The following is a 13863-nucleotide window of genomic DNA, read 5'->3' on the forward strand; positions in this document are numbered from 1 at the left end:
ATATATTTTTCCAAGATGGCAATCCACATAGTTACTTGACTGAACAAAATGGAACTTGTCTGGTGTCATAGAAATTACATCTATTTGAAGAGCTAGAGACCTGTGTATATCATGTAGGGATATCTAAAACCTATCTACAATTGTTTATCTTTTTTATGCTTTTAATGCTGGTGGATTAATTAGCATGCTAACAGCGTGCGGTGCATTAGCTGTTAAACAGCTCGAATGATTAAACTCTCTCAGAAAGTTGTATCTTTTATTTAATCTGCTTCATCTGCTTTAGAAACCTACTTGAACTAACCTGCTTTGCTGGTCTTAGCTGGTGTAATAAGGTCTCCCAGAGAGGTCTGTATTTAAAGGTATAGCTCACCCAAAAAAGCAATTCTGAAATTTTAAATGTTTAAATGTTTTTAAATGTTTTAAATGTTTTAACCTAATCTAAGTGTTTATCCGGTTTAGCTAGGCAGTGGCTGATCTTCATAAACAACTGATAACCAACCAACAGACCAGATTGACTGTGCTTGATAACTATAGAATTGTAATAATTGTTCCAATTACATGACAACGGAACATTTTTGTTCAGCTGATAAACAGTAAAAACATTAACAATCAATCAGAATCCACTCACGTTTAAAGAGCTTGAACATTTAATGCGATACATGACAATTACAGCATGCACTTAAAATTAACAGAACATTATTATCCCTTGGTGGACACTAATCTCGTTATCTTTATAATTATTGCTCTTGGTGTGAATATGCCTTAAAACCAGCCAACCGCTATAAAACATTAATAAATAAAGAAATATAAAGTTTCTCTCATTCCCTATAGTGACATTGCCATTTTATTCAAATATGCATACTAGCGTGTGATTTTGTTACTTAGAGTTTCACCTATTATTTATCATTTCGTGAAGTTCTGGAAAACTAAATCAGATAAATTTAAGATTAAGTTAGTTATTATAAATCTTGTTTCCTTTCTTTTTCTCTGTCGCCCACAGCCTGCGAGTTGATGAACAGAGGTATCTTAGCCTTGGTCAGCTCTATCGGCTGTATGTCCGCGGGGTCGCTGCAGTCTTTAGCTGACGCAATGCACATCCCGCACCTCTTCATCCAGAGGGCACCCGCTGGCACTCCTCGCTCTAGCTGCCCACCCACCAGTCGTGCCCAACCAGACGACTACACTCTCTTCGTCCGGCCTCCCGTCTACCTAAATGATGTCATCTTCCAAGTGGTGATGGAGTACACCTGGCAGAAGTTCATTATCTTCTACGACACTGACTATGGTGAGTAGTTTCAATTTACTGATGGCAGTAGTAAACGGCCGTAAGGAGCTCTCTCGCAGTGTGTCCAATCAGTGACCCCACATTAACACCCCCTTATTACCACCACCGAGAGGAAATTATACAGCATTATTACCTCCATTGCTCATTATGTGTTTAAGGCAATTTTTCTGAATGTGTTTGAGAAAAAAAGAGCATGGACTGTGAGTGAGGAAAAAAGATTCTGGGCATTGACGGATTAACCACAGAGCCGGCTGGGCTGTTGCCCACAGGCCTTTAAGTCCAAGAGGCCTCAAGCTGTTATTCATTTATTTATTTATTTTTCAGCAAACATCTTCCCTTGAGCTTTTTTTTCCATTGCATTTCATAGCGTTTCTCTTGGCCTTGCAATGCATTTCACTGACTGAGCAAACTGGGTAAACAAGTTAAACATGTTTTTTGGTGTGGCAGGCTTTGATGGGAGTAGAGTAGGTGAGGGTGAGGATTTGCCCGCGGGTGCAGTTAGTCAAGCATTTACCCAGCTACCAGATTAAAGCCATTCTCATTGATCAAGGTGCCCCATATTTTCCACAATCGTAAAGCTAATTACCCCCATCAACTGAAGGCAGATTGATAGGAGGTAAAATAAAGCTTGTCATAAAATGCATGTTGTAGTCATAACTTCCCCTACTGAAAAAATACTAAAATGTATTTGAAATACATTTAGTAAGGTTATTAACATATTTATGTGCAGTGCAGCTGTACTTTTTACTGTTCTAAACTGCTACACTTAAAGTCAATAACTACTTTCATTTTAATTGTGCAGAAGTATTGCTGAAGTCCAACTAAAGAGATACTGAAGTATATTTGATTGTGTTAAAGTGGAACTATTGCAAGTATACATCAGGTACACTTTAAATATCTTGCATTTAAAACCTGATTATCTGTTATCTTTAAAACTGAGAGGATTTGTGTATGGCAGTAAAGCGACACAAATGACACTGGTAGGTCACGTGACAATGGCAACATAACAATTGTAGTGCAACCAGACTAGGTTTGTGTACACACATCCACACTATATAGAAGATGCTTTTATAACAGCTGCAAAGTTATTAAAAGATGTACCTGCAATTTTGGGCACAGCCATGCAATGCTAAAACAAAGTATCTCAGCAGGCAGCATAATTAAAAGCTCTGCTTTCTGGCACACATAAGACGCCTTAAAATCTTGACGCTGTAGGTAGTTTACTGCATTTTGGAACAGAGCATTTGTGTTAAAGAGAAAAAGGGAGCGCAATATAAGATGGTGGAATGGAGCGTAGTTGTGTGTGAAAAGAACTCCATGGTTGATGGTCTCTCTGGAGGGCACGCTCTGCTGCAGCAGGTTAAGGTGCGGATGAATAAGTACCTGTCCCCGAAGACAAACGGATATGATTTCAGCCACGTCCAGAGGACCATGTGCCCTGGGCAGCTATATAGTAATGAAGCCTTACAGATCCTCTCCTTCTTCCCTGCCTTAAGTGTGTGGAGGGCTTGACCAGCGACTCCCAAGATAGAGTCCTCGGACATTTGATTAGCTGGTTCCTGAGCAAGGGATCTTTCAGAGAGTACAAAGTGTTCCTAAATTGCTTTGGCTTTTTAAGATGACTTGGACAAAAGAGAGTTCACTGGTAAACTGATTGTGCCTTCTTGGTATCTCTTATTTTTCAAGTGGTGCTTGCAGAAGTCGCAAAAATAAATAAATAAAATGAATAGTAATAATTAAAAAGTAAGAGGTTTTCCTCACTATGTTAAGTGTCCTCTGCTGTAACTGTATGCGACTTCATAAATTGAAGGTATTTTGAAATAAATAGAAGAGTTTTTTGAGCAAATGGATTTTAACTGCAAGAAAAAAAAAACATTGTTAGCCATTAATTTGGGAAGTCTATAATAAAAAAAATATATAATTTTATTATGAAAAAATGCATTAAATGGATCAAATGAATTATTTTTAACTCTCACTATTCATCAAAGAATCATGAAGAAAAGAAAATGTACTGAGGTTTCCAAACAAAAATTGGTCAAAACAACCTTTTTGGTATGGCTTTCATGTCATTGTTCTTCAGGCACTAACACTTTCGTGATTTCCTGATGGCAAAGACTTTCTGTCCTTGAGTGTGGCAGGATTGTTGAGGAGCACAAGCGAGTGCTCTCTGAATACGCTATCAGTGCTGAGTTTAAACTCAGTAAAACATTAATTTCACAACTGCTAAAATAGTTGTAAAAAAAAAAATAGATGTAGAACCAAAAAATATCAGGGGAACAAGCAGGCTGGTCCAAAAATGTCCCATTTTTGCTGCTCTCTTGCAAATTAAAAAAAACCTTTGTGTCTGTTCTTGAAACCACTCTCTCACAGATGCTGTCTTATGGTTATTGGGCTGCAGTCAGCATCAGAAAGGGCTTTAATTTGGTTCGAGGATCAGTCTTAAACTTTGGATCAGATGATGAACAGCCTGTTTTTTTTATACATTTTCCTACTTTGTATTTTTTTGTCTCTTGGTCCTGTTTCTCCTTTTGGCATTTTGATCCACCAGCGTGAAATATGAATACTCATAAATGGCTAGCAAATTTAACAAAGTATTACAAAGAAAAACCTTTGTAACAATGAATTAAACATGAAATTTTGAAGTTTAAATTTTAAGATTCAGAATTTTGTAGACTAAGACTATGTGTGTGTATTTATATATATAATATAATAACCTAATATAATCTCCAATAATCTATTTTATTTACATCTTATTTTTTTACGTTGCAGCAGAATACATATAAATGTAAGAGAAATGGAGAGAAAATGCAATTTGTAATTACTAAGATAAGAAGTAGTGATTCAGAGCAATTGTAAATGATTTTTATATATAACATAATGTGTACAATTTGTAAAAGTCAATTTCTAATTTGAATTCCTGTTCTGAATTTAAATTATGTGGGTAGGTAATAGAAGACATGTGTTTAACATAATGTGTTGTCTCACTGCTTAAGGTTCAGTCTGTGACCTCTAATAATGATTACCACCTTCCATAAATTCAGTCTGAATAGCCATGGTGTAGCACTTATAATATTAGAATAACCTGTCCAGCACTTTGCCAGACCAGGATAAGGTTAATTTAATGTGCAGCAAGTCCAAATGAGATGATTTCATGGTTAACAGACACGTGGATGAAAAAGATAAAGGAAATTGAGTCCCTCTTTTGAAGAGATAATTAATAACGATTTAGACCAATGACCCTGTTATCTTCTCGCGATAACCAGTCGCCTGCTGTAATGCAGGGTGGGTCAGAATTAAGAATATATTTAATTATACATTTCCCCGTTACCGACGACAAACATTCCTTAGTATAGTTTTCAAAATATACAACCCGTCTTGAAGCAACATGCTGGTCTTTCCATCAGGGACATCCTCTATCTCTCTGTCTCCCTCTGCCTGTTTCTCTCTCAGCAAGATGAACTGCGACATGAAGATTTGTTTTTAGCCCCCATTGTCATTCGCTAGTGTCGTAAAGCCTAGTGGAAACATTAAACACAGTAGAGAGGATGCAGCTAGTGGGAGATTCACAGCGTGAGAGCTCACTCAATCAGCGCTCAGCTGCGGGCCTCAGATCCGGTCCTTTGGATTCTGCTCACAGTTCCTACCGGGCCACATATGACTGTGTCAGTCAGAGCATCTATCTAGCTCTGGAATTTGATTTAAAGAACTCCCATCAGACAAAAATAGTGCAGGTTCCCTTTAATCAGTAATCAGTAGACCGAACCGGAAACTGGCATGTATTGACTCGTGTCAAGCTTTTGAGTGACTTAAGTCTCAGGCAGGGGTGGACGTACGCTAATCAAGCCCAGCACCAATTGATTTCTCTGTTGTAGGTAGTAGACGGAGGACTTTAGAGGAGTAGTTTGAAACTTTTCTTACCCTTGTTCCCTATTAGGAGGCTTTCAAGATTACTTGATTCCAAGGACCTCCAAATATGCTGATCTCCTTGCGACCCTGTTTGCTAAAACATAAAAGCAGCTGTGTGTTTTTATGTATTAAAGGAAGAACTTTAATACTGTGTGTGGAAAAATATTAAGGGTTAAATTATAAAGACTGTGTCTGCACAATTAATTAACTGGCTTTTGTATTGTGTGTGTTTATCATATCAAAGCCAAAAAAAAAAATAGAAATTTCCCTTTACTGTTGGTAAACAGTAGATAAAACCATTATGTCTTTTGGTGCAATTTGTAACATGCTGATACTATATTTAACACTTATAATTAAAAGAATTTTAACATTTTAAAACACATAAAAGTAGAAATCACATATTTCAAATTGCAATAATAGTTTTTTTTTACAATATTATTGTTTTTACTGAATTTATTCATATAAACAGCCTTGGTAAGAATAAGAGATTTTACAGACCTCAGGTTTACATGCCGATTTACACATTCATTTTAATTTTTACTGTAAAAAAATATGATTATCTGTAGAATAATGATTATTGCTCTCAAACTGTATTTATATGAAGCATAGAACAAACTTTCAGTTTGAAATCATGGGGTCAAAGTTTGGCTAGTTGGCAGTGGTTCAGTTCACAGTTCACGATTAAAGTATATACCTCATATCCATTGTAAGTTGAATTAAAGCACCTGCTAGAAGATCAGCTTGACCGTAATTTTCCACAAGATGTCGCAGAGCTGTTAATCAGAGTTCTTTGTGTGAAAGTTATTATTTTAAAGTTGAGCACAGTAGCATGTGCTGGTAATGCTTAGAGTTCAAACTGAGACTCTCTGACAGGGAACGTGAGGGCAGAGTCTGTAATAATAATGGAGACGCTAATGCTGATTATAATTACATGTGTATTTTTTGACAGATGAAAAGGGCCTCATTGGTGCGTTACTGCTGTGCTGTGTGTCTGTTTGTATTAGTCTCTCTCACTATAACCTCTGCTGTTAAGACAGAAGTAATAAAGCCAAGCAGGCTCCTCATCTTTAAATGGGAGCTCTGTAATGTCCCGACTTCATGGAGTCGTAACTGGAAAAATAACAAGCAGTGTACATTAACACACCATTGCCTTCTGCAGCCCCATCCTGCAATATCGTAGCAGTGTAACGTTGCCGTAAACAGCTCTACCCAGATGCCACTCCAGCAAAGGGACCATATTGGGTCCCCCTATGTGTCCTCCGCTATAAACACAAGCTGCTGTCTGCTGGAGCCCTGCCCTCCACACTAGCAGGGGAACCCAATAAGAGATTTCCAGCAGAACCGCAGCCGTAGATTTGCTTTAAATTGGATCCAGTGCACAGATGGAGGCACCGGTGCTTTTGACCCTCCTCCGGCGTGCTGTGGATGTTGTCCTCGTCTTCCCTTTTTAGCTGCATCGAGTGACAGAGTTTCAGTGCAAGTGCAGGCGGCGTTGACCCTGCTAATTAAGCCAAGAGCCAAACCACTCTGATTCGAGTTTTCTTGCGTGCGAAAGTTAAAAACAATGCATTTCAGTTAAATGGTACTTCAAAAGAGAATTTTGCAGCAGTGTTGGGAGGTAATTAACTTTGAGTAGTGACACTACTAACTTGACTACATTTTTCAGCAGTGTTGACAGCAGTTCGCCTATTTTCTTAACAGTGTAGCTTTTCCAGTAACAAGGTACTTTATATGATTTCCAGTATAGCACTGTACATTTTTTATGTCTGACCTGAGGAAATAATATCACCATCCCAATACCATGTTTAATTGGCATTATATTTTTAATTTCCATTTTTAAAACCTTTCCTGTTTAACTTCAGTGTGCATAGCTCCTTTTTTTAGTAGCTTGTAATGTAACTACAGGTACATCTTTAAAAAATATTAATATCGTGAAAAACATATATATTTTTTTTACTGATTTCAAAAAGTGAAACTTTCATATATATTTTAGATTTACTACATGTAAAGTAAAACATTTTGAACATTTTTTGTTTTTGTTTTGATTTTGATGATTACAGCTTATAGCTCATACAAGCCAGAATCTCAAAATATTAGAATAGGCAAAAATATCTGCAAAGCAGAAAAAGTTAAAGTTCTTCAATGTATGTTTATTTTTGCACTCAATACTTAGTCAGGGCTCCTTTAACACAAAGTCCAGCATCAGTGAGGAGTGACATATAAGTGATCACCCTGGTGGCCATGTTGAGCCTTCAGCTTGTCTGTGTTGTGTTGGGTCCACTGTGTGTTGGCTCTCTTAAAATATACCACACATTCCACATGGGGTTCGGGTCAGGCATGCTGGTTGGCTTTTTACAGCAATATCATGGTCGGGAAAGCACTTGGAAGTGGTTTTGGCACTGTGGGCAAGTGCTAAGGTCCTGCTGGAAAAGTAAATCAGCATCTTCATAAGTTTTTTACCAGATGCAAGCATAAAGTGCTCCAAAATGACCAGACAGAGGGCTGCATTGACTTTTGACTTGATGAAACACAACGAACAAACACTAGCAGATGTCACAGCACCGCAAACAATCACAGACTTTAGAAACTTCATACTGGACTTCACACTGGTTCTGTGCCTCTCCAGTCTTCCTCTGGACTCAAGACCTTGATTTCCAAATGAAATTTACTTTTATCTGAAAGGAGGACCTTATACCACTGAGTAACATTCAGTATTCTTGTGCTTGCTGTCATCCCTGTTGCTTGAACATCTTTCCCTACCCAGTTTCTTCCTTCCAGTAAACATTGCATTTAATATGCTTTGATACAGCTCTCTGTAAACAGCCAACCCTTTCAGTAATGAACGTCTGTGGCTTAACCTGTTTGTGGAGGGTGTCAATGATCGTCTTCTGGACCATTGCCAAGTCAGCAGTCTTCCCCATTATTGTGGCATTAAAGAACAAGAGATACCTGTAATTTCTATTGTAGGGATGGCCATTTAATGAAACTCAAATATTCAAATATTTTGAGATACTGGGTTTTGCACTTTTATGATATGTACACTTTAGTCATCAAAGTTAAATGTTTATAATAATGTAAATAATAATAATAATAAAATCACAATATTCACATTTTTTTAGATTTACCTGTACTGTACCTGTTTTAAAAAATATATGCATGACTATTTATTGATTTTATTGATGATTGATTTAAATTTTGTGTTAATATTATTCTTTTTTTTAAGAATTAGCTGAAAAAGCATAACACAAGTTTTGCATAATTGCATGTATAGTTTGTTAAAAAACATTACATAAACATTATTTTAAGTTAATAAAAACAAACAAACAAACAAAAACATTATTAAAAGTATTGTTTGTCTGAGCTAATACATTTTAAATGCATACATTTTCAATAAAAGAATATATAGTTAATATATATTGTTACTATAGTATGTTAATAGTATATTAGTATTTTTTTTTTTCTACATTTTTGCTATGTCACACCATAGGACAGAGTCCAATTTTCATTTGTCAACTACCCATATATCTTTTAAGCAATTAGGAAATATCAAGTTCTGTAGCCTGACAATCAAATCTGAAAATATGATGTTTTAACAGACATATTTTGGGAAAATAGCAGTTTGTACCCTTCTGGAAAACCCAGTTTAAAATAATAGGTGTGTTTCATTATTTTCCAGCTCGTTAGCTGATCCAAACTGGTCATTGATCTTACCAGGTTTCAAATAACAACCATATTGACCATCTGGTATCTGTTTTTGCAGATGCAAGATGATCTGTTGTGGCTAATGACTAGGGTGGGCTAGCTAATGCTATTAGCATAAGATGGATTTTCCAGTCATTTCATGTTGTTGTTCTGCTACAGCTATGCATCTGAAACATAAGCAAATTATCAAGTCTTCTTTCAGCGGCTTGTGACTGAAGGGCTACCTACAGTAAAGACGTTTTCATCCAATGCTTTTCATGAAAGTCTCTTTTCTTTGCTCACTTTTCTGTCACACAGTCAGTCTCACCTTCAACACCCCCCACCTTAATTCCCCCCGGTTCCCTCGCCCCAGTCCCATCTTTCAGGGACGCTTTGATCCTGCTTTCTCAACGCCTCCCCGCTCCGGTGAAAACGGTTTGATGTAGGGAAAGGCCGCCTGCGCAGAGGGATGAGTGTGCAGCAACTCTTCCTCTGTGAAATACATCTTTTATTTAGCGCAGCCCTGAGACAGCACTTCTGCCTCACCACACCGCAGTGATAAATGTTCTACACAGGTTTCTGCTGCCGCCCACTCCTGAGCGCTGTTAGCACACATGCTAATGTGCTCCTGTGCTACACGGCCGTCAAAGTAATGGTGAAAGTGAAAACAAAATGGGTTGATTTTGCCAGGCGATAGCAGTCTGATACGGAGTGCCCTACTATAGCTGATATTGATTTCATTTCTGGTATTTCTTAAAGTTGTTTTTAAGGGTAGTATATGTGCATTTAAAAGGCTCTTAATTCATCCCACATTTGTGTGTTTACTATAACAGGAACAGTTATGAAACATTGTTAATCTTTAAACAACTTTAAATTTAAAAGAGGATGTGTCAGACAACTCATTTTAATAAACGTCACATTTGGCTTTATTGTTTAGTGTGAAATAACGCTCTCTAATCTTTCTGTCACAACCTTTGGCAAACACCACTGTATGTTTGAATGAGCGCTGTAACTGCTTGTGTCCTTTCAGCATTTCTGCTCAGGTAAAGTTAAGCAGCAGGAGAAATAACTCTCATCTTACATGACTATTTTTTTCAGTAACCTGCCGATTAAATAATCTCTAGATGTGTGTTTAAATTCAAGACAGTCTCAAAAAAGTGCAACTGTGCTTTTAAGAAAAATATATATGTGTGTCGCCGATAGTGACAGGTCACATAAAAATGAATATAGTTTGAATTATATTGTCTGTTGTTGTTCAGATATCCGCGGCATAGAGAACTTCCTGGACCAGACGTCTCAGCAGGGGATGGATGTGTCACTCCAGAAGGTGGAGTCCAATATTAACATGATGATCACTGGAATGTTCCGCACCATGAGGGTGGAAGAGCTGCACCGCTACAGGGACACACTGAGGCGTGCTGTGCTGTTCATGAGCCCCGCCACAGCAAAGGCCTTCATTACCGAGGTACATTCTCCAGCGCACACACACACACACACACACACACACACACACACACAAGAGTATGAATACATATTGCACACCAGCGCCATAAATGTTCACACTTACATTTCATACAAATGGCTGCCATTACACTAATAGATTTCTTTGCACTGCACAGATGCAAGTAGTGGCCCTCAAATCCAGCCAGCGGGCTTTTAACGCAAGGCCTTCAATCTGTCAGTCCAACCGGCGTTTAACTAGTTCACATTATGTTGATCTGTGAGGCTCACAGCTCCAGGCAGGATATGATGTCATGGTAAATTGAATATTTTCAGTGCTTTTATGGCAGATTAAATACAGCATGTGTCAATACTTTCACTCTGACACAGACACTTTTTTTCACTATAATGCAAAGCTTTAGCTTTTTCCATTTTGGCCTAAGTCCCTTTCTTCCTATGGGTCATAGTAATTCATTCTGATTGAAAAATGTCACTTGTTTTAATTGGCAATATTTGTAAGGAAGCCATTAAATGTCTTTGCTCTCTCTCTGATAACTCTCTCTGGGAATTAAACCATGAAGTATTGCTTAATCTCACATGCTATTCTCATTCGCCTTTAATTAAAAATATCCTGTGAAAAGCAATCAAAATCCAATTTTGGTTGAACGTGGAATAGGACAGGAACCATCAGTAGTGGTTGAGACTGCAGGCAGCTGTAATGACTCTTGGGTCTGGGGATGATAAGTTGATCAGGGGGAGCTCAGAGTCTTAAAGATACACACTTCAGCCAGGGAATCTTCGCAGAAAATTTAAAGCAGCTTATTGTTTTTGTTATTGGATTTGACTGGGAAAATGTTATTCTCCCGGTACGCTTGGCTACCTTTTGGGAACAAATTATTTTGCAGGAATACACTGGGAACCATGTGTTGCTACTCAGACTTCACACCAATTCCCATCACATTAGAATCTAAACCTGAATTGATAATTGGTAAGTAAGCTGTTTTTAGACAGCTTGTGCTATATATATATACACGGTATGGACATCTCGGTTTGACAAATACAGAAGAGTCCTGTTTCAGCGGTACCAACTGTGCTGTCAAGTTAGCAATGCTGGAATGTTTGTTTGTGTATATTTGTTGTCTTAATAATAATGCATACCTGTATAAAGGTCTGGTTTGATACACTGTGCTTTTATAAAACAAATAAAAAAAGATAGGATGTGGCTTTTTGCCATTTGAACAAATTTTTATGAACAAATATAATAATATAATATAATAATAATTAATATAGATAATGTTTATCATTAATTTGATTGGATTCTTCTGAAAGAAGCAAGTCTAATAAATCACAGGTTAATTTTTTGGGTAAACTAACCATTTAATATTCATTCCTTTCAAATTTGATCAATTTAATGCAGTCTTGAATAACAGTAGTAATTGTGAAAAATCATAGTAATCCCACACTAATCACTAAATGGTAGCATGTATTGACCTTATGCGTCAGACAAACAAGTGTGCAGCCTTCATTTTGTTTTTGAACTTTTGTTTTTAAAGTAGTTCTGTAGCAACACTGTTGAAGAGTAATAAGCTGGCACTTATTGTAGAGTTAACAGACGTTATCATGTGCACTGGAATGTCCAAAGCAGATGTCATAACAAATGTCAGTACCGGGAAGGTGTTAAAGCGAGCAGTTCATTCATAAATTTGTACAAAGTTACCTTCACGCTGTGAAACAACAGAAGAAAAAAAAACAGTAAAGGGTGCAGCACAATGGGGCTACATAAGGTCTGTTGGCTTGTTTCCACTGAGTGGTATGATTACGGTATGGTACAATTTGGTACGGAACACCCTAAACAAGCTTGCGTTTTCACTGCCAGCAGTTTTGACAGCAAATTTGAATGTAGTTTTAGTCATATTTTAGTTGTCTCAATTGTTTGTATTTTTAGTATAGTTTTAATTGAATAAATATCATATGATCAGCTGAAATCGAATGGGTTTAGTTACAGTATAATTAATCATTTTTCTAAAATTCCCGAACTTTTTTTTTTCTTGAAGTAAGGTTTTATCAGGATAGACACCGATTCAACTGTGGTGACACACAACATACCATTATGTTAAATATAACCACTTCTCGTAAAGAACAAGAACATGGTTTAAACATGTTCTTTTAAATGATATACCATGGTTATATAGGCTAATTATGCATTCTTTATAGCAACTTGTTAACCATATCCATTATTTCAAGCATATATTTTAGATTAATCTTTAGGACTACTACTGAGTGATTCAGTCAAGAGCAGTGAGTGATTTTACATGAGTTCTCTCTTGCATCATCAAATTTATCCATACGCCTGCTCTTCTCTTACTCCCACATAGTGAGACGTGCAGCAAGTGTATGTAAGCTTATCTCCTGCAGGATAGATCAAAATGTTAAATATCTCAGAATGGCGCAGCACATTTGTTCTGAAAGAATCTCATCCCAAATCGTCCCTCCCTAACATTTTCATCTCGTTTTTTTGGTGACGAAAATGTCAATAGATTTTCATTATAGTTCTTGTCATTTAAAATTAGTCTTTGTTATTGTCTCATTTTCGTCTGTGAAAAAACTGTTGTTGCCGAAAAGTACGGCACTAATGATTCATCAACTAAATTAACACGTCTTGATAGGTGTGGTGTATAATAAGCACAACTCTGACTTTTAATTAATATTATGTTTCTGCTTGTTTTAGCTATCATTATCAATACAACATTAATATATATTGTATATAGGATGTTAAAAATGTATAATAATAATAATAATTAAAAAAATAACTTGTAATACTTGTTAACTATTTACTATGAATTTTCCCTCAATAAATTCTTAATTTGCTGCTTATTAATAGTTAGCAAGGTAGTTGTTAAGTTTAGATATTGGGTTGGAATAAGGACGTAGAATAAGGTAATGTAGAATAAGGCATTAATTAGTACTAATAAATGGCTAATGTTCCAGCAAAGTGCATGCTAATAAGCAACTAATAGGTGCAACCGTAAAAAAAAATGCTACCAAAAAATTCAGTATTAACACTACACTATGCATTTAATAAAATTAATAAATAAAGAATCAGTAGACATTTGTAGCCTCTTTCCTAGGCTTTGATTGCATGCAGTGAGTGTGTTTAGGTTTTCCAGCACCACAGCAGGGAAGACTATTAAACATCTGTTGTGAGCGTTCATTACCGGGTCTTGGAACTAAAGCTGCAGTGTTCTGGTTTGTTCAGGAACTGTCACATAAAAGCAGAGTATCTGGCTTATCTAAGTCTTTTGTCTGCACTATAAAGCTGATTTAAAGGCCAGTTCATTGTTCAAGAGACATTCTGTGTATAGTTAGAGACAAATTGCTCCTATTAGAAGTCATGTTTCAGCATGCAGCTGCTTCTCAGGTGTTTTATGGTCAATTGTGAACATATTTTACTAGGGCTGGTATTTAATAATGACAAAATAAAGAATCACATTAGTTGCAGAACTACGCTTCACCAAATGTGTCTCCTTTGAAACAACCTTCAGAAGTTTCTC

At 36.8% G+C, this 13863-nt stretch overlaps 1 protein-coding gene across 4 annotated transcripts in view; it reads left to right on the forward strand.

Annotated features, from left to right (window-relative positions):
• The window catches only part of grid2 (glutamate receptor, ionotropic, delta 2), a 313350-nt gene that overhangs the window by 172609 nt on the left and 126878 nt on the right, over positions 1 to 13863 (forward strand). For all 4 annotated transcript variants that reach the window (XR_006251662.1, XR_006251663.1, XM_043247756.1 and 1 more), the window contains exons 3-4: positions 1001 to 1285; positions 10132 to 10337. Coding sequence is in view for 2 of the 4 variants with exons in the window: in XM_043247756.1 (XP_043103691.1) it covers positions 1001 to 1285; positions 10132 to 10337 (491 nt within the window). In the remaining 2 variants the exon portion in view is untranslated. The remainder of the gene's footprint in view (positions 1 to 1000; positions 1286 to 10131; positions 10338 to 13863) is intronic.

The sequence above is a fragment of the Puntigrus tetrazona genome, chromosome 8 (genome assembly GCF_018831695.1).
Source record: "Puntigrus tetrazona isolate hp1 chromosome 8, ASM1883169v1, whole genome shotgun sequence".
NCBI lineage: Eukaryota > Metazoa > Chordata > Actinopteri > Cypriniformes > Cyprinidae > Puntigrus > Puntigrus tetrazona.